General features: G+C 47.0%; 1 protein-coding gene across 1 annotated transcript; it reads right to left on the reverse strand.

The window, feature by feature from the left end:
* Window positions 1–1,726: 1,726 nt before the first annotated feature.
* On the reverse strand, window positions 1,727–20,163 carry MPDU1 (mannose-P-dolichol utilization defect 1). Its single transcript, XM_086946156.1, has 7 exons — window positions 20,063–20,163; window positions 12,992–13,057; window positions 8,842–8,974; window positions 8,151–8,236; window positions 4,048–4,166; window positions 3,518–3,628; window positions 1,727–2,334 (listed from the first exon to the last, which is right to left on the reverse strand). Exons 1-7 carry the CDS (start codon window positions 20,154–20,156, stop codon window positions 2,203–2,205), a joined length of 741 nt encoding a protein of 246 aa, XP_086802282.1. The 5' UTR covers window positions 20,157–20,163; the 3' UTR covers window positions 1,727–2,202.
* Between the last annotated feature and the right edge of the window lie 7,615 nt (window positions 20,164–27,778).

The following is a 27,778-nucleotide window of genomic DNA, read 5'->3' on the forward strand; positions in this document are numbered from 1 at the left end:
TCTCCAAGATTAGATCAATAGTCAGGGGGTATTTGATAAAGTCATTTTGCTAAACATCCCTTGAAAACAATATTTTCTAAAAAAAATCTGATGTGGCCAGTAGCGTAATTTTAGGGACGCAAGTGCACACCCTCAAAATCACACAGATGCTTTTTTTCTTTAAGTTACCAATCTGGATTGGTAACTACACATAAAATAAAATGAGCAACAGCTTTTCTTTTAAAGCAACGGGGGGATGGTCAGGGGGGAGTTTGAAGCAACAATGTGAGGATGGGAGGTGTAAAAAACGGGGGAGGGAAGAGGGACGAGGAGCAACAAGGGCTTGGTGGAAAGCAACAAGAAGGGCGCGGGTAGTGGGAAGGAACACAGAGGGCGGTAGAAAGCAATGGGAAGAAGCACACAGGCAAGAGCTGCAGAAAGAGAAGTTGGGCGAACCACTCAGATGAAAGAGAGAAACATGAGTGTAGGGGGAGATGAGTACCGGAGGGAGACAGCTCGAAAACACATGCACTCTCATGGAGTGCTAACAAAAAAGAAAAAAAAGTAGTGCTTGAAAAGCAAGCCATGAAAGCAGAGATGCAAGCCTGTCAAAGAGATGGTAAAGAGGCAATGCTCCATGGAAGGGACAAACACAAGAATGCCCAGCTGGTACACAAATAAGAAGCAGGCAAATGAGGGTGATAGGCAAGTCAACCAATGGTAAGCAAAGGGCATGCTCCAAGCCCCTCAATGTTCGTGGTAAGCCACAATATGGGTCACAATAGACAGGGCATCCTTTGTCTAGTAAGCGCGACCTAAATAAGATGGAAAGGCCTTTAGGGTGTGGTAGTAGCTTCACAGCCAGGCACATTACTGGCTATGTAACTCTGTGTTACGGATGCTTTGTTTCATGAGCTAGATTTATTAATTTTCAGTAAAATAAACTTTAAAAATATTTTGAGATCGGCGCAGTAGATAGAAACAAAACTTTGGAGGTACTGTAGTAAACTTAAGTAAACTAAACTAAAAGTTGAAACTAATAAAATGTGTTATTGTCAAAATAATATATGCCATTGTAAAACATGTTTTGTAAAATACATCTTAGCAAGAGGCTTAGGAAAAGGAACACATGGAAGACAAACAGAACACACACAAGATATTTGAGCAAATTAAGAGCACTCGGTGAACATCTCCACTTAACATGGAGCACCCAAATAACAACGCCAAAGAATATCCAATCTACCTTTTAATTGTTCACCTACTAGTTTCTTCCTTATTTTATTGTCCATTCTCAAAGAGATTATATTTCTTTAGTTGCAATCAGCATTTTTCATTCACTTTCCGCATTGGGTTTGGTCATTTGCCCGCTACGAGGACGCACACAAATAAACAGGGTAAGCAATACCAGGGTACACGGCCCCATAGCAGCAACAATGGACATCACATTAGCCATGGAAGGGGCCATCAGGAACAGGCATCCATGCACACGAGCAGACAGTAACTTCCTGCTCGGCTAGTTCTGGGTGACAGCAAGCGGGTGGAATATTAAAGTGTGTGGGCGGGCTAGTGAAAGATCCCTCTTCAAGGCCCGCACAAGTGCTTGTGGCTGCAAGAGAGGAGTCAGCAGTGAGGAATTTGTATGGTGAACTGCGCCAAGTGCCCACATTTCCGCCAGCCATGGGGATGGGTTCACTCCAGGGCATGCACATGGACCTCCTACCGGTACTGACCCCTAGCATCAATCAGGTGATTCCCCACTTGCTTGAGAGGGTCCTAGAACTTAATAGCATCACTTTTTACATTGGAGAAAGTAAAACAGACGTTAAAAGCGAAATTCACGGAATGGGTAACTTCAGGCAGTCCAAGGGAGACAATGCTTTATCGGCTATATGAAATATTCACCTTCTTTCCCTCTGCAGACTCATGGTTGAGGCACACCCTGTACCCCACATCAGAAGATTGTAAAAATGAAGACCCTGCGTACTCCCTGACAGTGCTAGTTCACACCTAACCTCTCGGTTAGGGCTCAGCATCCTTGTGTCCGTGACAGCAGAGCAGAGGAAACTTCATAATGCCCAAATAAGAACAGACACGGTCATTCGTAGGAGGAGAGGGGGGAGTAACTACGCTCTTTAGAGCTGCCGCTGAAGGGCTGGAGATGGCAGAAGGCTGCGCCGTGGATAATGAAGGGAGCCCACCCTTCTGTCTGCATCCAGCGTTCCTTTACTTTTTCTTCTTGTCTTCGCCCACTTGCCCCGGCCTTGTGTTCCAGTAATACAGGAGCTGTAATGCGATGATTCCATTGCACAGAGAGGACACAACGTAGGTAAGAGCCATGAGGGGGTCGCCGGTCTCCTGTCAAAGAAGGAATGGTGGGAGAGGTGAGCATGACAGGCAACAGATTCGTGTTTGTGGAAGGGCTGCCCTCCCAGAAGTCAAAGCATGCAGAGAAATGTAGGGTGGAGAACCAGTAAATTCAGCTCTAACTCCTGCCACCCCCTTCAGCTTAAGGATCCCAAGGTAAATGTATCAACCAGCTGGTTGAAGTCTGCAGACACACACGGTCAGAAAGCAGGGCAGTGTCAGTCTGCTGCTCACCAGGACATTGAATGCCTCTGGCTGGCTACCTGGGGTTCCCATGGACAAGCATTACTGCGATCCTCTTCCTCTACCTACTCTCACACCAACCACACACACACTGCCCTCATTCATCATGCATCACCTCTGACTGCATTAGATAGAAGTCCCATACCTGGATTTCATTCTGCCCCAGGCAGACTTGCGGAGCTCGTACGGCATCCAAATTAGAACTCTGTTAAGTTCAGCTCTTAACAGGGTCAACTGATGGGAATATTTCTTCCATTTCTATTGCCCCATAATTTGTCTCCTACCTTTACAATTCTTTCATGGCAATTCCAGTCCTTGCTTAAACTCTGCTCCAGTCTCTATATACCTACAATTCATCCTTAACCCGACGCACTCCCCGTTACTCTCTCCCACATCTCCTTTCGTATTCCCATTCTTCTTCTTTTATGACCTCTTCTCACAAGTGCCTCTTTCCCACTTTCTCGACCAACCCATCCCTGATGCTCTTACAATGTTCATCCTCTGTCAACCTTTATTGCACCTCTCAATGTTTTCACAAATGCTCCCCCAGTCTTGATCGTTTGCACATGCAATGAATAGAGCAGATCTACACCAAGGACCTATCAGAGATTTGGCAACCACTCAAGAGAAACAAACCCACACCTGGCGCCTGTCTGCAAGGAAGGGCAGCGCAGTTCTTTATGACCGTCACACCCAATGCCACCTCAAAACATCTTAGATTGATTTAAGAGGTTTAATGCAAGCTCTGAGAGGGCACTGTGTCCCTGCACATTGATAAAAACATGCACTTAGGCCAAATGATCCTCAGAGTGTGAGTGCAGGAGAGGTTAGATCTTTTTTCACGGTGTTCTAACACGCCCAGGCGGCCTTGCCTCATTGTCCCTTCCACACCCATTCCCTCACCTTCATTTATGAAGGTGCTATCACTCACCTGTATGGAGGTAAATATCCTGGCAAGGGAGCCGGCAAACAGAAGAAAAACAGTGACAGCCGAAAGCTGCCCGGTGTGTCCATTCTTATAGTTGGTCGCTGCCTGAATAAGCTGCAAAAGCAGAAAAGATCAAAGTTCACTTCACAGACTAACTATGTGCAACTTGACACTTCGAAAAGAATAAGATTATATACCATTTTGGCAGGAGATAGGATGAAAAACCAATCAAGGAAGAGGAGAATGACACCTTCGTTTACCGCCTTTTGCTGGCTAAAAAGGAACAGTTTTTGACTGTGGCCACCAAAGACACTCATACACGTCTATAAAAAGTTCCGGCTGCACCAGCCTCTGCATTAATTTTCTCCCTTTCCCCCAACCTCCCACCCTTCCAATTGTAGCTCTATACCATACCAGTCCCACAGAAGCTCTTGCCTACCCAAAGAAGCTCGGTCTCACCCAAAGAAGCCATGCCGACCTATAACAAACACCACCCCAATCAGGCACCTCTTCCCATACACACGTCTACTCACGCGACTAACGATCACTGCCGGCATGTTCGTTGCCTGCATCAGTGTCACCACTGACATAGGGGTGATGGGGCACAACAGCATAGACAGCACTGCGAAGTACACTGCCATGAAGAGCACGCCTGAAACAGAAGAGGCAACATCACAGTCACCACACAATTGAAGAGACAACAAGGAATGAGAGGCCAAATATAACAAATTGGGAGAAAAGAAAGGTGCTAAAACCAGGTAAAGAGGACAGGGAGGACCGCTTAATATGAAACTTTGCTTCTGATGCCCATTCACACACCAACAATCGCTCAAGCCTGTAAAAATCACTTTACCTCCCAGGTAAAGTCTGCACAAATTGGGCGTACTTATTAACCAGATTAAAACAACAGCAATCTGTGCTACAGAAAATGTAAGAAACTGCACTGGGGGTATGGGCTTTGGGGTGTGACCTTGTTCTCACTACAGCAAAGTGTATCATTTCTTTCTAAAACGTCTACTACGCAGCCATTTCACTACGCACAAACCTGTGGAGATCAACCTCCACAACCAGATTATTTCTCATCCATCCCTTATCATTCCGATAGGGGAATCTTTCTCAACTGTAGGTCATTAATCTTCATATCTGCTGCATCTACAACTAAAATCGCGACATCCTGGTTCAGCCTCTTCTCCATGTGGAGATAACGATATGCTTCACCCTCAAATAATCAGGAACATTGGAGTTGTGTGGCCCTAATCTGCAAGGACGACCCTTAAATGCAAGTGGACACCCTCTCATGATTCCTCCTTTCCATGTGTTACTGCTGAAATCACCCACACAGCATCTAAACGCATAATGCTTCACAGCATCTAGCTGCCACGGGAAAGGAAAACATCTTCCCTGAATGACTGAGTGACCAGTTCCTCTCCTCCTTTTGAGAGATTTTCCTCTGCGACTTCTCTCTCCACTGAGGGAACAATGAGGTCACTCACACATTCGTCCTGAATTTTTCCTAAATTACAGCCTACTACAACAGGACTATAGTCGACATACACACAAGGATTCAACGATCAACCAGATCCTTCTAAATTAAGGAGCTGCAACAAACCTCTAAACCTCTTCCTTAACAGTGGTTAGACCATTTTCTTTTACACTTTGGTAGCATCACAGTAAGAAAGTTCTTCGATGTAAATCCTGAAGCGGACCACCAGAACCGTCAATCATTTTAGCATCATTAGTGCCTCCCGACATCGAGGAACTCTCTCTAGCTCTTTTTAGAACAGACAAGTCCAAACTGTCCTCAGTAAGCGGAAAGCCAACCTAGATGTGTTGGACTAATATTAGCCACTAAAGCCCGTCCCCTTCGTAGCTAAGATGCATGAAATGGGTGTTACCCGACACCTAGAGGATTATACTTGCAAAAATACTCTGGGGGAGTTCTAACACTGTTCCCATCTGGGAACTGTACAGAAATATTTTTGCCTCTCAACTGTAGAAGATACCACCTAATTCTTCGATGAAAGACACTCCGGACTTCCTACCCTTCTTGAATAATCAGCAGTATCCAACACAGTAGACAACACTCTCCGCAAAACCTCAAGCAACCGAATGGCCCCTAGAATTCAGTGCTCACGTTTTAAGTTTTGAAGAAAAGATCACAGTGCCTCAAAAATGGAAACGCTTTCCATCGATACCAAATTCCCTTTCAGCATCCTGTAAGATTCCATACTTGACCCTTTACTTGTTAATCTTTATCTGGGGCCACTAAGCCAGACACTGATGAAGCAGGGTACCTCCATTCACCTGTATGCCAACAACACTGCAACAACAATTATAAACCATAAATGGCTCTTTCAACAGATCTAGTGTCATTACATCCACCCTCAAAGAAGTCCAATCTTGGATTTAAAAATACAAAATGTAATATTAATTCATTCACACAAGACATAGAAGTGTCACAAACTGGCTAAATGAACTATAAGGAAGAATGGGGTTATGAACTGTGCACTGCTGGTTCTAATCCACACTTATTTTGTATACCGTGCTCCTGGGTTACTCCCCGCTCAGGAGTAAGACAAACACAAATGGATAGCACTGGTGCAGATTTGTAACGGGTTGATTTGTGAAATGTATCGTGGTAACAGTGTAGCCACTATGCTTAATAGGATTATTATTTCAGTTTATTCAGGTTATTGTTTAGCAGGATATTTATTTGTGATTAGCATAAAGAAATGCCATTATACACATCATTGCTATTGGAATAATGGAAGATGTATTTTTTGTGTTATAGATTTCCCTGATGAAGCCCAAGGGGCGAAATGCATTGGAAACCAATTGGATGTTTGGAAATGATATGGATTGTTAAAACTTCACTTCATGATTGAATAATGAAGGAAATATATCACAGAGATATGAAAAAATTTTTAAGTATGAATAAATGATTTTCGAAAGAAAAACAAGAGAATACGTTATCATCATTGTTGAAATTGTGATGGCACAAAACTTTATTGACAAAACTTTGCTGAATATTTCAGCTAATCACCAGTGACCTGGGAGTCACTCACGCATGCTTGCGCCAGTGCTATCCATTTGTGTAAATGAACTATAAGCCAGAAACCTCTACCCCAAAACTGTGACTTCAGTAAATTCCCTTGTTGTCAAACCAGACAAACCGCTCCACCTTAACCTACATGTCAATGACATGAAAAGTACCCTGAAATAGCAATCCCTTATACCATAAAGAAGGCAACATGTTGTCTGGCAGATCCACAGTACAATTGCATTGTTTATGTAAATGCCTCATAAAAAAAACCTCAGAACCGCTCAAAGCAGTTCTACTTCTAACTGCTCATACGGTCAACAATAAAAAAAACATTTGAGCACACCACACCTGTATTAGCATCCACTGATGGTTTTCCCTTAAAATCGGTGCTGCCTAAAAACACATAAAAGGAAGGTCACCTAAACACCATCCTCAGGAGCTTCAGAGCCAGTAGAGGCCTACGAAGCCAAGCCTTGCTCAAGATTGACACAGCCAGACTTAAGAAGACATCCAGGCGGAAAAGGAAAGAAGATTTGGAACGCTCTTCCATCATACAATAAGAGGTCCTTATTGAGCTTATTATTCAAAAGAGACCTTGCACGCCATCTCCTGATGAAGCTCGCTCACTTGAAACCACCTCTGAACAGTGCTATCAGCTTCCTCCTCCCCTTACCGCCAATGCACACTCTTACGTTACTTCTCAAGCTTGGTAATGCTAGCCTGCCTTCTCGAGCTCGGTAACATCTTTTACTCTATCGCTGATCAAGGGAATAGATTCATGTACTCAAAATTAGCACCGTCCACTACAGACACTTTCCAAAATTTTGGAAATCTGTTCTTTGGTGCACATTCTAGCTTATGCTCTAGAGGAAATATAGGAGTAGGCCATATCTTGTTTGACTAGAGTCTTTCAAACTGTCTGGAAATGATTCAACCCGGATGTAATTCAATCAGTGGAACTATGTTCAGTGTAAGCTTTTTTTAAAGCTTTCTAATGCAGCGGATTCAGGGTCTTGATCACGCTACATATTTCCTTACTGCCGGCCATCCGCGGGAACGATTCTTGCATGAGTTTTGGAACAAGCAAAACAGGATATCTAGGTGATTGCACCAAAAAGGTTCTGCAAGTACCATTTCCTTATAATTGCTATTTTGGCTGTGTCTTCGGGTGATGCCCTGGTTACTAAATTTGTCCTTAGATGGTGTTATTTATTTTTTTAAGCTGATTTGAAAGCACTAGGTGAAACAGCATTTGAAAGCCTTGCTTTTGGTGTCTGTCCAACTGAACTCCCAATAGATAGGGCGTGGGAGGGGGTGGGGTGCAAGCACACAGGTTGCTTGAAGCTGATCAGTAGAGAAAGGGTGAAGCATCACAAATCACAGCTTTTCGGGTGTTGTCTACTGTTGGTATCGATCCCCCAAATGGAATCATAACAATGTTTCTGATCATTTACTTGACCTTTACGCCTACAGTTTCTCGTTGTATTATTGGTTGGTAACAGCTTGCAACCTATATTTTACTTTGAGTTCCAGAACTAGTGATAAATCAAGCAAGGCCAAATTCAAATCTGGGACATTGAGCATGCGTGTTACCTTTCCCGGTGCGTTCGGTGTAGTAGTGCATGAGGAATCCAATGGCAACCGTCTGCAGCATCAGGAATAAGGCCTCACCCCACGCACTACAAGAAGAAGCGAGCACTTTAGGTATTGGTAAGCAGAGAGACAGAAATGCAAATAGAAAGTGTGCTCAAGAAAAGGTTGCCCTGCCCAGCTTAGGTGCACCCCATTGTTTTTAGGTCATTTGCAGCACAAGACAAGTAGATCAACTAAATGCCCATCAATCTTGGCCCTCTCCAAAGGCGCGGCTCAGCCAGAAGAGACATTATGTCCTGTACGTACAGTAATGTAAGTAACACACTGTGCATTTCAGCGCCATCGGTTGGGTGTACCCTACCCATTTACAACAGACTCCTACAACAACAAAAGTAACGATACCCAAGACAGCCAAAATAAATCGGTGGCTGCACAAGTTCCATGCACTTCCCAGCCAGACAAAATGATTTGATCCACTGCAAATCATAATCACCCAATACACTTGGTTGCTTGGGGAGGCAAGTCAGGCACTTAAAATAAGGTACCCCCCACCACCAAGAGGAGTTCAAATAAAAGACCCAAGCCTTCAGTCCCCCACCCCATCCTGGTCATGCTGTAAATATTTTTTCTTAAACTTCCCATCATATCTACTACTGCATTACTCTGTGCCGTATGCTGCCTCTTTTCCTACCTGAAGGGGAAACTGTTGGCAATGCTGTAGACCATAGTTCCGGTGATGGCCAGCAGCTCCAGAAGTACAGAGTTGAAACTCAAGCCCTCGGCGCTCTTCGCTCCAACAATCTTAAAGATCTGTGGGAGCTTCACTACAGGAGAGAACCCAAACACAAGAACACTTGCATCACTTAGTCCTCAGTGAGAATGGAAAGCTAAACAGAGACCCAGAGGAAGGTGAACGAAAGGACAAAGAAATAGGCAAAAGCCCCTACAGTTCTCCCCCACCCCCCAAAAAACAAGCATTGGAAATGCAATAGGTCTCGCAGTAGTAAAGTTTGAGCTATAGGTGTTATTTATTTTTTTGTTTTTTATTTATGTGTCGTTTTTTCTAAATGGCTAAATTAATAGCTTTCTTCTTTACAAAGCCAATAGTTATAATTTTTGAAATGTGACACCTCTAGCATTTGTAAAGCAACATGTTTTGTATTAACGGGACTTATATGTATTGATATTAAAAAACTCAATGGCTTTAAAAAACAATTAATAATTAATACGTAAATAAAATTGATTTTATTTTATATTGCCAATAGCTTAAAGTTTATTAAATATATTTAGTGAAGATGCTGTGGGTGCGCTGAGTGAGGGTGAGTGAGGGTGAGGGTGAGTGAGGGTGAGTGAGGGGTTGAGGGTGAGTGAGGGTGAGTGAGGGTGAGGGGTTGAGGGTGAGTGAGGGTGGGTGAGGGGTTGAGGGTGAGTAAGGGTGAGTGAGGGTGAGTGAGGGTGAGTGAGGGTGAGTAGGGTGAGTGAGGGTGAGTGAGGGTGAGTGAGGGTGAGGGGTTGAGGGTGAGTGAGGGTGAGGGTGGGTGAGGGTGAGTGAGGGTGAGGGGTTGAGGGTGAGTGAGGGTGAGGGGTTGAGGGTGAGTGAGGGTGAGTGAGGGATTGAGGGTGAGGGGTTGAGGGTGAGTGAGGGTGAGGGTGAGTGAGGGTGAGTGAGGGTGAGGGGTTGAGGGTGAGTGAGGGTGAGGGTGAGTGAGGATGAGGTGTTGAGGGTGGGTGAGGGTGAGTGAGGGTGAGGGTGAGTGAGGGTGAGGGTGAGGGGTTGAGGGTGATTGAGGGTGAGGGGTTGAGGGTGAGTGAGGGTGAGGGTGAGTGAGGGTGAGGGGTTGAGGGTGAGTGAGGGTGAGGGGTTGAGGGTGGGTGAGGGTGAGTGAGGGTGAGGGTGAGGGGTTGAGGGTGAGTGAGGATGAGTGAGAGTGAGGGGTTGAGGGTGAGGGGTTGAGGGTGAGTGAGGGTGAGGGTGAGGGGTTGAGGGTGAGGGGTTGAGGGTGAGTGAGGGTGAGGGTGAGTGAGGGTGAGTGAGGGTGAGGGGTTGAGGGTGAGTGAGGGTGAGGGTGAGTGAGGGTGAGTGAGGGTTTGAGGGTGAGTGAGGGTTTGAGGGTGAGGGGTTGAGGGTGAGTGAGGGTGAGGGGTTGAGGGTGAGTGAGGGTGAGGGCATTCACATGTACTGCGCGTGGGTGTCCTTCCTTTCCTGGAAATGCTAACTTTACTGTCTTAAAAGAAAGTGAAAGCAAAGCAGACTAAAGATCGAACAGAGATCGTCGGGGACTTTCCACTTCGACGCAAGTGTGGCTTTGTTCAGCTGTTAGGCAGAGGGTGTTTGTGGAGTGTGGGCGGGGCTACCTGTATTTGATGGGTGACATCACCTTTCGTAGGAGTTTGGAGCTTAACATTGGCCACAGGCTAAGCCAATAGGCCCTAGAGCCCTAGTCTTCAAACTCTAATCAAAGCAGCGCGCCCCTACAGTGACTGAGCCAAGGACCGACAGCCCCGGGGGCTGAATAGATATAGGCATATATATTGATGATGCAGACGGTGCAGTGACACCAGGGCCAGAGTCGGGAGCAGCAGGTGCAGTGACTCAGAGGACCATGGGTGTGACGACTCCAATTTATCCCCATTAAAGTGTGTTTTTAACTACTAAACCAGATGGGACCCCATTCCCGTACTTACTTTAGGGCCCCTGGCACTCTAGGTGTGCCACTGAATGAGTACCCCCTGAGTGAGAGCACACAGCTGATAAACTCACGTGAGCCAGGCACACGCAGAGGGCCAGTTGGAAGCCCAGGACACGCCCGAGGATACACTTCATGGTGAGGTTGAAGTGATAGGGAAAAGGCCTGCACACAAACCCTGGAGGAACTGCGGAGAGAGACCTGCACAGCACACACAGCCTTGAAGGCACTGGGGTGGGCGTTTCAAAAGTGCAAAAGGGTAAGGAGGTGGAAACAACTCGGAAAAGCTGGATTGCACTGTGACCGGTAGGATGTTGCTATCGCACATTTCCTTACACACTCTTGCACTTACACAGCGACTCTGTGGACATGTTTGGGAACTCGGGGCTGCGGCGGGTGGAGCAGGTGTGTGGCTGGATACTTGAGAAACTTTAGGTGCGCTGCATACGGAACTTCTAGTGAAGGGACATTCATTCAGCAAAGCCAGTAGCCATGGGCTGTGCATGTGGTGATCCTGACTCTTCCTTTGATTGACACTCAGGGCAATAGGAGACGGGCTGTAATCCTGCTTTATGAAATGTGAGGGTGTTGCACTTTGGCGTCTGTATAACTCTCGACTTGCGTGGGCTCCGGCATTACCTGCTGTGTTGTTGTGTCAAAACGCGCAGCCTGGCACATGAACAGTGAGGCAGGGTCACTAACAGCACACTCGAGCTGTCACGCTGATAGTAATTGTATAGCTACCGAGGGTGCGGGATCCTGACCTATGTGCGATACATAAGAGTTTAGTGCTCAAGGCCTACTGCAACTGTGTGTGCACGGGGACATCAGGGTGAGGAAAGGACAAGCAGGGGCCAAAGGTGAAGGTTGAGTGACAGCCTCAATGTGGCACACTAGTCGCGGCTGGCATGACGAGCGGGTGGGGAGATGGGAGGGTGGTCACGCTGCTTCTGGATCGAGGGGGGTGGAGGGGGGAGGTCTTCCTCTGGCATGACTTTTTTGAGGGCGACAGAGAATAAGGAAGAAGCCAAACGAGTGCAACGTGTCACTGACACAACGATAAAACTCAAACACTTACGAGAAATGCTCGTTCTAACTAGCTGCAGGGATTCCGTGATGCAGATGATGCGGAGCCTGGGCAGTGAGTGCTGCGTCTGTTACTAACGTTTCACTTGAGGATCCTGAGCCTTCCCCCATCCGAGCTCCTTGCAGCTCCCCCGCTGCACACACACCGCACTGCTCAGGCTGGAGTTGCCTATGGATAGTACTATGGCTGCTTTTAAAACAAGGGGCTGTGCAATCACCGCGGAGAAGAGGAAGGCGTCGCGTGCTGGGGGAGGGGGGAGGAGAAATGCGACGCGACATGGCAGGCAGGGGAGGGGGCGGAGCGGGGGTGTGGGAGGAGTGCGGGAACAGACGGCGAGGGGAGGAGAGTAGGAGGAGGAGAGTAGGGGAGGCACGGCCTAGCGGCCGTGCAATCAAGAAGTGAGGGGGCGGGAGAGTAGGCAAGGCAGGCGGCTGGGGGCATGTGCACGCGCTTTTAAGCTCAATGCGCATGCGCATTGAGCTTAAAAGTCACGGGCACTGCAAGGAATCGCCACGATTCCTTGCAAGTTGGACAAAGAGTGGATAAGCCCCCATAGTCTCGCTTGCTCGATGCGCATCGACAGGCGAGACCCTTAGAAAGGTACAACAATGATCCTGCAAAAGACACAGTTACACTTAAATGCTTGAATTAGTTGGCGTCATAACAAAATGTAATTATCGGAGCATCTGGGACATCACCAGTGCTTGAACAGAAGAATAAGGGCGGTCTAGGCACAGAGGAATGCAGAGGCCAGAAGACCCACTAGAAAAGCAAGTGTGAGAGAACATACTTTTTTTAAGCAATGAGCACAGGGAGACTGTACTCCACCTTTAAAATGGCATGGTATCATTGGACCAGTGGCAAACTGTGGGATGGGTTTACAGCTCAGGAGCAGACCAAACTCAGACTATCTTCAGTTCTGATTACTGAAGCACAACAATAAGAGATGTCCCTCGTTTTAAGGATTCTGAATGAAAAGAAAGAGCTTTTGGTTGCATACAGTAATCCAGTCATACAGTCATTGTTAATTTCATTCAAGAGAATAGAAGCAAAGAGGACTTACGTACCCATCAGCGACCCGGCTATGATTCCGATGCCCAGCCCTTTGCTGATCAGGATCTTCAGACAGGGAACTGCAAAGGTTCAGAGAGATAATTCAAACAGACAGGTTTTATGAAGCATATACTTGCCATTGGGGTTGGCATTCCACGGTGAATGACAACTTGAAAACCAAGGTGTGTGAAGGCTTTTGTATTATTCTGATAGCCCCCTCTGTTCAACCTTAACCATCTCCACAAACAGCACTCCAGCAGTGGGTGGTCTCAGTTCAGCTTCCCTCCACCAGATTGCCACCTCCCTTCCAGAGTCAAAGGACAAGGAGGCAGCTGCCTCAAGCTACTACTGTTACAGTCTCAAAGCCTCAGAGAAAGCCCTAAAAACAGTGTTCACGATACGGCATGCCACACAGGTACCCTCTTTTAGACTGCCCAAAGAAAAGCGTTCAAAGACCAAAGATAATTCCATTCACAACTTTTCCTTTCAAAAACCATTCTTTTCAGGAATTAGAATTGATACAACCAGGACTAATCCCCAGAGTGCACTGATGTGTTAAATTAAAGTCTAGAACTGTAACTAAGGTATCCATGTGACGCTCATAGGCCAACTCTACTAAAGCTGCAAAGCTTCCCCGTAGCACGTGCAACACTTTCAGCGAGTCCTCACATACTGCCATACCTGGCAACTCACTGTCTGCTGTCCCATAAGGTGTCTGTATTATACAAATGGCCACCAGTGAGGCTACATTATTACACCCTGAGCTGGAAACCCTTCCAGGGTAGGTTTATTTTAGTTCTATACAGTGCGGACCCCCTCAAGTTGACGTGTAACTTTACACTGGAGTGAGGCACCGAGAAAAGCCCACTATTAAAACATACATGAAGGCAAAACCAGACTGTAATATACATTTTGAAAATTCAATTTTTCAGAAAATACTTGGTCACAGACACCAGGTTGAAACAGTAGAGTAGTTAAATCCTATATACATGTCTGTACATGTTCAAAGTACATACTAATGTCTCAGATGTAACTGGAATGAAAGGAAGGCTATAGTTGTACAGCATGCTACTGGACTACAACTGGGAATCGAGTGAGTCCAAGGAGTGAAATGGATGCAAGTGGTAATTTAGTGAGGATTTAGAGTTCCTCGGTCGACCGCAAAGCTGGGGAACTGGGTTCGAGTCTCGGAAGGGACGCTCAACATCCTGTGATTCTGGGAAAATAACGTAATCTCCCCGTGCCTAACAAAATGAATGTGTTATTCTGTAATGCAACTGGGGATCATGTAAAGTGCTCTGATACCTCCGGGTTGAATTTGCACTATATAAAACTCCCAATAAAGAACACTACTGTCAGGAATTTGCCCTTTCTGCGGGGTCACCCTGCATCTTTTTTGTCTTTTTGATGAATCCTATTTTTGAATCTACAGAAAACAGTGCACTTTACCCCTTCTAACCAGTGGTAAAGTGCTTGTGGTCCTCCCTTTAGCATGATAAATTTGGTATACACCTGATTGGTTCACATAATTTAGCTAAAAGTCCCTAGTATATGATACCAAGTGTACCCTGGGCCTGTAAATTAAAAGTTACCGGTGGGCTGCAGCACCCATTGTGCTGTCCATTGCAGTGGAACGGTGAAGCAAATCTCTATGCCTACCATTGTAGCCTTGCTGTGAGGTTTTAAAACAGTACATTTGATCTGACAAATAACCCCTTTTGAGAGGCTTAAACCTTCCTTAGAACTATTAGTAAGTCAGCCCATAAGTAGGCCTTATCGCCTATAATGCAGGGTACATCATTATTGAAAGTAGGACATGTAAAAGTTGATGTTAAACATATCTTTACAGTGAAAAGCCCTAAAAGCTATTATCACTGTAGGAGGGCTGGCTGTCTCATAGAAAAGCCTTAGGAAACAATATTAAGTTTATTAAATGTTATCTCTGGCTTGGAAACAACTACAATTCTTTATTTTACTTTTTTAAATATTTATTACAAGCCCAATTCACTGATGAAGTCGGATTTTTAATAGATTGATTGGAAAGAGGAGTTTTAGAAAGTAACTTTTGACCTGCCTAAAGTCCCTGGGAGATAAATCGGCATTTTGCTTTCCCACTTCTGCCAGCCAGTAATTTGCATTTGAAAAGCCATGAATGAGGTGAGAACTGGTACCCAGGACCAAACAATAGGCTGGCCTAAATAGGCAGAGTTCATCTATCTGAACCCAACATATCATGGAGGGTAAGGCTGTGAGGATCCTTTTTGACAATGACTTGCCTTACCAAAACTGGTGTCGAACAGAGCCCCCATGAAAGAGAGACATTGAGATGGCCCCTAGTGAGACTTCTGATAATCCACAGAAACTCCTGAAGCATGGAACGCAGCTGATGGAGTCAATAGGAAAGAGAGAGTAAGAACAATTCAGTCAAGCTTCAAGATAATGGTGGAGAAAATGCCCCTCCTATGCAGAAGGACCACGGGGGAGCCAACACCTTGATAAACACCATCAGGACTGACTTCAGCCAAAGTGCAGGAAACAGAGCTACAGCTGACCTGAAGGGACAGCAAAACAGAGTAATCTCTGATAGGGCACGTCCTTTAGCTAGGTGGATGCCATACAGTCCCCAAGAAATACCATGAGTAGAATGACCCGAAGAGTGATGCTAAGCTAGCTATCCTTTATGAAGGAGCTCAAACTTTTCACTATGATTACTGCTCTGTCCAATTTTTGCACCAGAAATAAAGTTGACAAGCCCTCCAAATCTCTCCTGGTAGAGACTTGAATGGCTGTTCCAGTGAGCCCACCCTTAGACGAGGGCTTCTTGGACGGGAAGAAGGAATAACCTCTGTACTGACCTTTGAAGCAAGAACAGAAATGGTAGCAAGTTGTAGACTGAGGTTTGACTGTACTTTTGTCAAGGGCCCCACCGTAGTGTTTTAAGAGGAAGACCACCAAATACCTTCACTAACTGTGTATCCTCTGCTATTTAACAAGGTCTCCTAATTATGGGCCGTAAAGCTGAAGTAGCAGCAAACTAAGGATACCGATAGAGTAAGGGAAGACAAACATTGGCAAAGTCAATAAGTCTCGCTTTTGGGATCTATTTGCTTTTCTAATTTCTTTTGGCTGTGCTGTACAGTATTGTAACACTGTGCTGCATTGTCAAAGTCAAATAGTTTTAAGTAGGAAAAGTGTCAAGAAGCCTAAAGTTCCAATTATACTGAATGGTTACGGGAGAGGTGGACCTAGATGCAAATAGACACTGAACGTGATGGAGTGCGAGTCGGCTACAGTTAGCAGGTTTGTCCTGCTCAAAAATGTTACCTTCGGTCTTTGGTCTATTATGTACCAATCCACTATAGGAGCCTACTTCTAAAGATCCCCAGGGTGGCACTTAGTGATTTGCGGAGTGTCAGGCAGAGGCGAACAGCAGGGTTCCGTCTATGGCCAGTTGCCACCGGTCCGTCGGGCAATTGAAGGAAAGGCCTCTTGTAGCTTGATGTATCTCTGTAGCTTTAAAAGGAGGGAAGGATTATGGCCCTTGGAGTCCACTTCTTTGTCCTGTGTACAGTAGAGAGCGGGTCTAGTCGTTCAAGGCTTTTCTCAGGTCACAGACAGCAGGTTCAGTCCTCTTCTGATCTCTCCTCTGGCCCAGGAGTGTTCTCAATTGGGTGCCTGGAGAGGTCACATCTAGGCCTGGCACAAGCCAGCGGGTAGGAATGATTCCTGGGCAAACCCTAACCAATAGGTTACAAGTTCCTGGGGACAACCATACTCCCTTGCCCATTTTCAAGATGTGAAAATTCTTCAGCCACACTAAACTTGGGCACTGAGGGCTGGGACTGTGTGTGGAGGGTGTACGATGACCATGCTGGTGTTCTCACACATCTAATTCTAAACTTTGGTTTGGCACACTTCCTGTACCCATAATAAATGCAGAGCTAAAAGTCTAGTAGAACAAAAGTAGATGTTTCCAGCACCCAGACAGTGGAAACAGAAGAATTGTTTGGCATCATGTTTCCCTTCCTTTCAAGTGCAGCGCTATATGTAAACCTTGCACACCGGTCAAGCCGGATTTGACAGTCAAGCAGGATTTGACACTGTAATGTCAAAATTCAAATGCCAATTGCAGGCTAGCAGAAGTGAGAGTGCAAATACTAACTTAGCCACCAGGATTTTCCGGAAGTGGAAGGTAACTTTATAAAAGTAATTTTTCCTTAATATTTATTACAAATCTGACTTCACCATTGAATTGGACTGCTAATTACTATTAAAATAGTAGGTTACTTTTTTTCTAGCTTGTTCCATTCCTGAGATACAGTATAAGGATGTTTAATATGTACTCTGGTTGTCTACATAGGAGAGCTAGGCCTGCCACAGTGAAACATTGCTTTTCGGTTCTAGGCACGTTTGTATTACATTTCTGCATGTCCTACTATTAAATGCCATGCACACTGCCTTGTAGGCCACAAGGCCTACATGGGGTGACTTATTAATATTTAAAAGTGGAGTTTAGACCTGTCAAAAGAGTTTATTTTGATAGGTTAAACTGCAGTGTTTAAAAATGTGACACTCAAGCTACAATGACAGGTGTGGTGCCATGTTTTACACTATAGAGGATGGCACAGCTTTTATAGGTAAGTTAAAAGAACTCTATCGTGGAGCTGGGGCCAAGGTTCGATATGGGAAGGACGGAGCATGCACCAACAAGTTCCCTATTAGAAAGGGGGTCAGGCAGGGCTGTATCCTTGCCCCCTTTCTTTTTAATCTGTATATCAACAGCGTCGCCGACTGCCTGGCCAAATTAGATGTGGATTACCCAAAAATAAACGGCCTTGCGGTTCCAATTCTTTTATACGCGGACGACGCCGTGATTATGTCCAGGACCCAATTAGGGCTACAAAAAGCGCTGACCACCTTTTCTACCTTTATGGACATGAGAGGTCTCAAGATCAATGTAAGCAAAACTTTTACAATGTGTTGCAGCAACAAAAAGAACATCACTTGCAATACGTACATTGATGCTAATAAGATCAGTCTCACAAAAACCTTCACCTATTTAGGTATACTTTTTAGCAGGACAGGCACTTGGAAGAACGCTGTACACACCCGAAACCTGGCCTTTATCAGACAAATCGGAGCCTTAAAGAAATTTGCGACCAAATTAGGTGGGAAACCAGTTAGAATCTTGCTGGACATATATGCTGCCAAATGCGTCTCTACCGCAACATACGGAGCAGGCATCTGGGGCATGGCGGATTGTGGAGAGATCCAAACCAGTGAGAACGCGTTTTTAAGATTTCTGTTGGCTGTTCCCCGATCTACTTCAACCACAGTCTGCCACAATGAGTTAGCACGAGTATATATCTCCGACATAATTAAAACTGCTCCAATCCTGCTATGGCACAAAGTCTGGTCCTCGGATAAAACGGTGTTAAACCAGGATATAATTAAGGACTGTATGGCCTTAACCAACTCAAGAAAAATACCCTGGCTCGCCTATGTACAGAAATTCTTAACCTCCCTGGATCTAGCTGATATGTTTACTAACCCCACAACGTGCCAAACGATTTCCAAAAAAGACCTTAAAGCTCGCTGTTTAGGCTTACTTACAGACAGACGTTCCTATCTTGAAGGTAACAAACAATCGATTGCTAACCACAACCTCTTACTACATGACGACGGCATCCCATCCTATCTTTCTCCCTTCATCACCCCCTATACGAGAATGCTGCTGACAAGGATGAGGACAGACTGCTTCTTCCGCCTACTAACATTTCCCACTGTAAACGATTGGTCGGTTACACCGGCGGTCTGTCCTTGTGACAATGTCTCCAAACAATCCAACATTCACGTTATTTTATTCTGTAAATTCTATGACTGGGGTAGAAGGAAACATCTTCTTCCGCTCCTCAAATTGTGGGGCTTAAGACAGTGCCGGCCAGCCTTACTTAAGCTATATATGCTTGAAGATGAACTTACAATCAATGCAGCTAGTAGCTTTTTGAAATTTGCAGTAAGGTGCAGAGCATCAATGAATTAACTGTCTTGTGTTCCCCACCAGTCAAAAAAACTTTACATGATTCTATATAAACCTAAACTTTTAACTTGTTTTTAATACGTAGCATGTCTTTTGACCGCATTTCATAGTCATTTTATATTGTATTATATGTGCTTTTATGGTTTTCTCTGTAAAAATCGAATAAAGCTTTATTTGACTTGACTTGGTAAGTTAAATATACCAATTAGGAACATGTCAATTCGACCATTTTTAAAGGGGTGCACAGGCACTTTACTACTGGTCAGCAGGATTAAAGGGCACATAGTTCTAATAGCAGCAAAAGTATAAGGTCAAGCAAAAGGCAACAAAATATGTAGTGACCAATCAGAAATTGTGGTTTTCCTACCCAACCACGTCATGTCCGTTCAATTACCTAAGGGATGATCCCAGTAACACCTCAAGGTGAGATCACGATCAGTTTACCCCTAATGACTAAGTGTTAAGTATAAATAAAGGGGCACCAAAATGCTGACACCGCTGTAGGAAGCAAATTATTCCTGTTTCACTGCTGCATGTTTGAACGCAATACACATATGCCCCCCTATAAAAAATATATGTAGGCACAAAAGCAGTTGAGAGAGAGAGACAGGCAGGTGAGCATGTTAAAGCAAACCCACTGCCCAATAAGACATATTTTTGACAGGACAGTGGTTGGAATCTCATGCCGTCCCATGGTTGGAAAACAGAATGTGTTTCCTCAACCAAGATGGCGGCAACAGAGTCACCATTTAAAGTGAGGGTCGACGTTCAAGATCTCACTTTGCAACTTAAAGGGTCCGAGGGGTCCTTGCCCAATTTCAATATGGTGGGCTCATGTACGTCCCACCTGCCCATCTTCACTCAAATCAAAGATAGGAAATGTACGTTTTGACAGGGAAATCGCCTATACCAGAAATGACAGCTGACCTTCCCACACAGGTCACAAAGTGCCTAGAACACAACGAGGATGCTCGTGGACCTGGATAGGCTCTGCACCGCACCAGTCCACTCCATCCTTGACTAAAAGCTCATCCGCACCCCTCACCGTGCAGAAAGTTCAAATGCAAGAAAAACTCTTCATAGCACAGTTCCGTCATCAGGTAGGGAACCAACAACTGCTTCACCCCTTCGTCCGCCATCTTGAGTAAGGACCGAAGTCTGCAGAGTGCAGAGGAAGTGTTTCCACGGACAAGCGTAAGCTTCGGATTGGAGAGGGGGAGTAGACATAGAAGAAGTACTGAAAACTGGAAGGCGGAAACAAACGGAACTCTGGCCGGTAGTTGTCAAATTGGCGGCCATCTTTGAATAGTTATTTATCTCGCCTTCAGGGCAAACAATGCAGAGCTAGGAACGAAATGATAGGGACTCTTAAATTCGAAAAAGCAGGCCACTTGAGTAAGACCAAAACCTGCCTGGGCTACTAATAATTGGGAAGTCAAATGACTGAGGTCAGACGAAAAAAATCATATTTACTGAGGAATATATATTGAGAGCAATTGAAAATAACGAGCATAGTCTAAGATATATGAAATTACCATACTCGAAAAGCAGCAGGGTCGTTTTCTCTAACAAGCACTGCTCTAAACCAAATCCATTTTGGGCTAAATAATAGTTTTTTACTTTCAAAGATGGCCTTGGACAATTTAAGACTGTCAACAGCACACTCCGGTTGGTCGCTAAGACACCGAACCTTGACGCATGCGCACCACAGTAAACTGAGTTATACTTGGTTAGATGATGCTGGCCCTTTGCAGTATTTCGCACTCACAGGGAGGCCAGGGCGCTTATGGGTGCAAATCAGAGGAGGCAGTGGAATAAGCATTTCAAGGCCACGTTTTCTTTTAATTTTACAAGCTTGGCATCCGTCAAAGAAGCTTCCTTCTGTTTTCATTCGTAGACTAATGTAGGCCAGTAATAAACCGCCAGGATTGTAAAGCAAACACGGCTTGGTCTAGGCCTGCAGGATAGTTGAATCAGGGCAGGGAATACCAAATGGGCCAGCAGGATGAAAGAAGGATACCACGTGGCCCAGCAGGATGGAAGAGGGGATACCACCTGGGCCAGCAGGATGAAAGAGGGGATACCACGTGGACCAGCAGGATGAAAGAGGGGATACCACGTGGGCCAGCAGGATGGAAGAGGGAATACCACCTGGGCCAGCAGGATGAAAGAGGGGATACCACGTGGGCCAGCAGGATGAAAGAGGGGATACCACGTGGGCCAGCAGGATGGAAGAGGGAATACCATGTGGGCCAGCAGGATGAAAGAGGGAATACCACCTGTGCCAGCAGGATGAAAGAGGGAATACCACCTGGGCCAACAGGATGAAAGAGGGGATACCATGTGGGCCAGCAGGGTGAAAGAGGGAATACCACCTAGGCCAGCAGGATGAAAGAGGGGATGCCATGTGGGCCAGCAGGGTGGAAGAGGGGATACCACCTAGGCCAGCAGGATGAAAGAGGGGATACCACATTGGCCAACAGGATGAAAGAGGGGATACCACATGACCAACCAGCAGGATGAAAGAAGGATACCACGTGGCCCAGCAGGATGGAAGAGAGGATACCACCTGGGCCAGCAGGATGAAAGAGGGGATACCACGTGGGCCAGCAGGATGAAAGAGGGAATACCACCTGGGCCAACAGGATGAAAGAGGGGATACCATGTGGGCCAGCAGGATGAAAGAGGGAATACCACCTGTGCCAGCAGGATGAAAGAGGGAATACCACCTGGGCCAACAGGATGAAAGAGAGGATGCCATGTGGGCCAGCAGGGTGGAAGAGGGGATACCACCTAGGCCAGCAGGATGAAAGAGGGGATACCACATTGGCCAACAGGATGAAAGAGGGGATACCACATGACCAACCAGCAGGATGAAAGAGGGAATACCACCTGGGCCAACAGGATGAAAGAGGGGATACCATGTGGGCCAGCAGGGTGGAAGAGGGGATACCACCTAGGCCAGCAGGATGAAAGAGGGGATACCACATTGGCCAACAGGATGAAAGAGGGGATACCACATGACCAACCAGCAGGATGAAAGAAGGATACCACGTGGCCCAGCAGGATGGAAGAGGGGATACCACCTGGGCCAGCAGGATGAAAGAGGGGATACCACGTGGGCCAGCAGGATGAAAGAGGGAATAACACCTGGGCCAACAGGATGAAAGAGGGGATACCATGTGGGCCAGCAGGATGAAAGAGGGAATACCACCTGTGCCAGCAGGATGAAAGAGGGAATACCACCTGGGCCAACAGGATGAAAGAGAGGATGCCATGTGGGCCAGCAGGGTGGCAGAGGGGATACCACCTAGGCCAGCAGGATGAAAGAGGGGATACCACATTGGCCAACAGGATGAAAGAGGGGATACCACATGACCAACCAGCAGGATGAAAGAAGGAATACCACCTGGGCCAACAGGATGAAAGAGGGGATACCATGTGGGCCAGCAGGGTGGAAGAGGGGATACCACCTGGGCCAGCAGGATGAAAGAGGGAATACTACCTGGGCCAACAGGATGAAAGAGGGGATACCATGTGGGCCAGCAGAGTGGAAGAGGGGATACCACCTAGGCCAGCAGGATGAAAGAGGGGATACCACATGGCCAGCAGGATGGAAGAGGGAATACCACTTTGGCCTGCAGGATGAAAGAGGGGATACCACGTGGGCCAGCAGGATGGAAGAGGGAATACCATCTGAGCCAGCAGGATGAAAGGGTGAATACCACCTGGGCCAGCAGGATGAAAGAGGGAATACCACCTGGGCCAACAGGATGAAATAGGGGATACCACGTGGGCCAGCAGGATGGAAGAGGGAATACCATCTGAGCCAGCAGGATGAAAGAGGTTATACCACGTGGGCCAGAAGGATGGAAGAGGGGATACCACCTGGGCCAGCAGGATGAAATAGGGGATACCACGTGGGCCAGCAGGATGGAAGAGGGAATACCATCTGAGCCAGCAGGATGAAAGAGGTTATACCACGTGGGCCAGCAGGATGGAAGAGGGGATACCACGTGGGCCAGCAGGATGAAAGAGGGAATACCATCTGAGCCAGCAGGATGGAAGCGGGAATACCACATGGGCCAACAGGATGAAAGAGGGGATACCACCTGGGCCAGCAGGATGAAAGAGGTTATACCACGTGGGCCAGCAGGATGGAAGAGGGAATACCACCTGGGCCAGCAGGATGAAAGAGGGGATACCACGTGGGCCAGCAGGATGAAAGAGGGGATACCACGTGGGCCAGCAGGATGGAAGAGGGAATACCACCTGGGCCAGCAGGATGAAAAAAGAAGGGATACCACGTGGGCCAGCAGGATGGAAGAGGGGATACCATCTGGGCCAGCAGTGTGAAAGAGGGGACACCACATGGGCCAGTAGGATGGAAGAGAGAATACCACCTGTGCCAGCAGGATGAAAGAGGGGATACCACATGGGCCAGCTGGATGAAAGGGGGAATACCACCTGGGCCAGCATGATGGAAGAGGGGATACCACCTGGGCCAGCATGATGAAAGAGGGGAATACCACATGATCCAGCGGGATGACAGAGGGAATATCACGTGGGCCAGTAGGATGAAAGGGGGAATACCACCTGGGCCAGCAGGATGAAAGGGGGAATACCACGAGGGCCCGCAGGATGAAAGAGGGAATACCACGTGGGCCCGCAGGATGAAAGAAGCATACCACCTGGCCCATTAGCATGAAAGTGCGAATACCACATGGGCCAGCAGGATGAAAGAGGGGATACCACGTGGACCAGCAGGATGAAAGAGGGAATACCACATGGCCCAGTAGGATGAAAGGGGGAATACACATGGGCCAGAGGGAATACCACCTGGCCCAGTAGGATGAAAGGGGGAATACCACATGGGCCAGCAGGATGGAAGAGGGAATACCACCTGGGCCAACCGGATGAAAGAGAGGACACCACGTGGACCCACTGGATGAAAGAGGGAATACCACCTGTCCCAGTAGGATGAAAGGGGGAATACCACATGGGCCAGCAGGATGAAAGAGAGGACACCACGTGGGCCCACAGGATGAAAGAGGGAATACCACCTAGCCCAGGAGGATGAAAGGGGGAATACCACATGGGCCAGAGGGAATACCACCTGGCCCAGTAGGATGAAAGGGGGAATACCACATGAGCCAGCGGGATGACAGAGTGAATACCACCTGGCCCAGTAGGATGAAAGGGGGAATACCACATGGGCCAGCTGGATGTAAGAGGGGATACCACGTGGCCCAGCATCTAGAAAATACCAACTCTGCCGACACTGCCCTTCTGTTAGACTCCTTGGCATCCTGTGGACTGCTTCAAGGAGTGGGAAGTTCTACCCACTCAGCTGGACATACCTTGGATGGGGTCTTTACTAACGATTCCAGGCTAGGGATAGGCTCCCCCCTTCCCCTGTCCTGGTCAGATCACATGGCCATCCCATTGGAACTTACTCTGCCTCACGCCGCTGTGCCCATAGCTGATTCCAGCAAGTGGGAATTGAAAAGGAATTACAGGAGCGTAAATAATGAGACTTTAGCTCCACTGATGTCTAGTCTCAGGCCTTCTTCGGTGAGGGATACCGATGCGGCTGTCCTTGACCTCTTTAATACCATTATAAGTGCTGTGGATATACTGGCCCCGGTCAAGCAGCATTACTCCGCCAGAAAGCGACCCTCGGCGCCCTGGTACTCAGACTCTCTCAGGCTGCTAAGGCAGGGCTGCAGGAAGCAAGAGAGACTTTGGAGATTGCACCTTGACCCGAATGAAAAAGACAAGCAAAAAGTCCTGCTTAAGGAATACAAAACTGCGGTGCTGGCTGAAAAGAAAGCATACTTTACCAATCTGACCATCTTTCTCAGCTCCCCTAGGGAACTGTTTAAAATCTTTGATTCCTTGTCTCTCCTTCAGTCTCCTGATCCCATAGTGGCAACCCAAGAACTATGTGATCGGATCTCTACTTTCTTTCATGCAAAGATAACGGATATTCATTCAGGCTTAGAAGCCCTTAACTCAGACTTAGAGGCCTTTTCTCCCCCGGCGGCTTCCTCTTTGGAAAGTTTGGTAGGGGTGCCGCACAGTAATCTTTCTAACTTCCCCCTTCTTACATTGACACAATTGAACATGCTTCTTGATAAGCTTAAGTCCGGATCTCCTCTGGATCCCTGTCCTTTGAAGATTCTCAAAGAATGCAGAGAGGTATTGTTCCCCCCATTTTTAGAGGTGTTAAATCTGGCAATCTCCGAAGGTGTTTTCCCGACTTCATGGAAGATGGCGATAGTCAAGCTCCTTTTAAAGAAGGCTACTTTAGACCCCGGGACTTTGAAGAACTTTCGCCCCATTTCTTTACTTCCTGCCCCCTCGAAGCTGCTCGAGACTCATCTCAACTGCCACCTTAGTGCCTTCCTTGACAACTCTAGCCTGTTGGATTCCTCCCAGCATGGTTTCCGGAGGGCGCACAGCACGGAGTCCGCCCTCACTCTGGTTACCAATAACATCCGCGCTAAGGTCGACAATGGCCAGACTACCCTTCTGGTCCTGCTCGACCTCACAGCAGCATTTGACACCCTGTCCCCCTCTATTTTGGCTATTCGCCTTAGGGAGATAGGAGTTGATGGACCAGCACTGAGCCTCCTGACTTCCTTTCTCGATCAGCGTAAACAAAGGGTCAAGCTGGGTGACTTTCTTTCCCCTGTCAAGCCTGTGCAGTGCGGGGTTCCTCAGGGCTCGTCTCTGATCCCCACGCTTTTTAATATCTATGTAGCCCCGCTTGCCAGGCTTGTAAGATCCTTTGGGTTGGAAGTTTTATCCTATGCTGACGACACCCAGATTATGGTCTCCCTCTCTCAAACAGTAAACATCACGGCCCGAAATTTTAGGAACTGGATGGAAGCAGTCGCGGGCTGGATGATAAGGAACTTCTTGAAAGTTAACGGGGAAAAGACAGAAGTCCTTATCTTTGGAGGCAAGGAGGAGATCTGGTCGATGGAGTGGTGGCCTCCTGCTCTTGGAGCCTGCCCTACGCCCTCCCAGTCAGCCCGTAACGTGGGTGTAATCTTTGACACCACGCTTTCTTTTGACAAACAAGTCAGCAGGACGGTATCAACTTGCTGTGGGGTCTTAAGAATCTTGAGAAAGATTGTACACTACCTTTCTATTGAGGCTCGAAACCAGGTTACAGTGGCCCTTATATCCTCGAGGCTGGATTACTGTAATGCATTATACCTAGGTATAAATAAAAGGCTGGTCCAACGCCTTCAGATAATGCAGAATGCAGCAGCCAGGTTTGTTGTTTATACCCCTAGGCACTCGTCAGGCACCTATATTAGGAAAGAGCTGCATTGGCTCCCCATGCAGGCCAGGATAAACTTCAAGGTCCTATGTCTCACTCACAGTGCTTTGCATGAGTCCGGTTCCAAAGGCATCAGACCCCTTGTGTCCCTCTATGCCCCTAGTAGGGCTCTCCGCTCTGCCAACAAATGCCTTCTCTCTGTGCCTCGAGTCATCAAGGCCAGATGGGGCTGGAGGGCTTTTTTCTCCCTCGCCCCGAGATTGTGGAACATGCTTCCGGCTGAGCTCAAAGGTCAAACCTCCCATCTCTTTTTCGAAAGGCATTGAAGACCACGTGGCCCAGCAGGTTGAAAGAGGGGATACCACGAGGCCCAGCAGGATGAAAGAAGGATACTACATGGCCCAGCAGGATGAAAGGGTGAATACCACGTGACCCAGCAGGATGAAAGGGGGAATACCACATGGGCCAGCAGGATGAAAGAGGGGATACCACAAGGCCCAGCAGGATGAAAGAGGTAGACTGTTCTCCAGTGGCATCCATGTTGATTTGAGCAGGAGACTACATGCATGATGCCCACAAGTTGACAGAGCTACACATTGCCCTACATATATCAAGACTTTGGTGAAGACACTGAATTCTCTGTACCACAAGAAAACAAACGGTGTAGTCTTTGGCTGTCAAGTTGTCCAAGAGTTTGGTGGACCTGCAGAATGGCAGAGAGACAGGCGTAGTGAGTCTTCAATGGTTTGACAGGCCCTGAGGTTCTTGAGATTTCAGATGGTGGAGTGGCTCTCTGTCAGCTCTTCTACCTTTCGCCTGAGGAGATGGTCTCTCTTCTGTCAGATGCCAGCCAAGCTGAAACTGTGTTACATTACTCTGGTACAGACACTAAAGAAGTGGTGGTTTGGTAGACACTGCACTGAACGAGGCTGTCGTACCTAGAGCAAAGACAGTTTCTCTGCTGTGTGGGATGCATCCATTGCTAGGGCCTTCCCTACATTTTACTGGGTAAAGAACCTCAGTATGCGTAAGGCCACCTTCAACTACATCTGTGGCCAGTTGAAGCATGGCTCCCTCCAGCACTAGGCCATTCCTTTAAAGGTGCAGCTAGCCATCACCCTCTGGTGGCTGGGTTCCTTTTGAGAATTCAATAGTATTGAACAGATCTTTGATCTTTCTTGCACCACCATCTGCAGGATAGTATGGGATATCTGCAATGCCATAGTTTATGTCCTCGCAAGCATGTATTTTTGTGTCCCTAGTGGACTCTTGCTAAAAGACATGCTGGGCCAGTTTGAAGAGCAGTATGGCCTGCCTCAGCTGTCGGTAATGTTGATATCCTCCACCGCATTCCTTCTCCATGGCACCCTGCTGCAGTAGAGTCAGTTGCAGCTTGGTGGCAGGACACACTGGACATGGGCTCCTTTATCTTGAACTATAAACGTACTTTGTTTAGCACTTGGAGTC

The sequence above is a fragment of the Lissotriton vulgaris genome, chromosome 12, assembly GCF_964263255.1.
Source record: "Lissotriton vulgaris chromosome 12, aLisVul1.2, whole genome shotgun sequence".
In the NCBI taxonomy this organism is placed as follows: Eukaryota; Metazoa; Chordata; class Amphibia; order Caudata; family Salamandridae; genus Lissotriton; species Lissotriton vulgaris.

Bases quoted from the DNA above. Each gene is read 5' to 3' on its own strand.
- MPDU1 (XM_086946156.1), bottom strand. From the start codon at position 20,156: ATGGCGGACGAAGGGGTGAAGCAGTTGTTGGTTCCCTACCTGATGACG. The intron at 8,975-12,991 runs GTACGTAAGTCC...TCTCTCCTGTAG, and splicing joins CATAGCCGGGTCGCTGATGG to TGAAGCTCCCACAGATCTTT. The intron at 2,335-3,517 runs GTGAGTGATAGC...CTTCTTTGACAG, and splicing joins GGATATTTACCTCCATACAG to GAGACCGGCGACCCCCTCAT.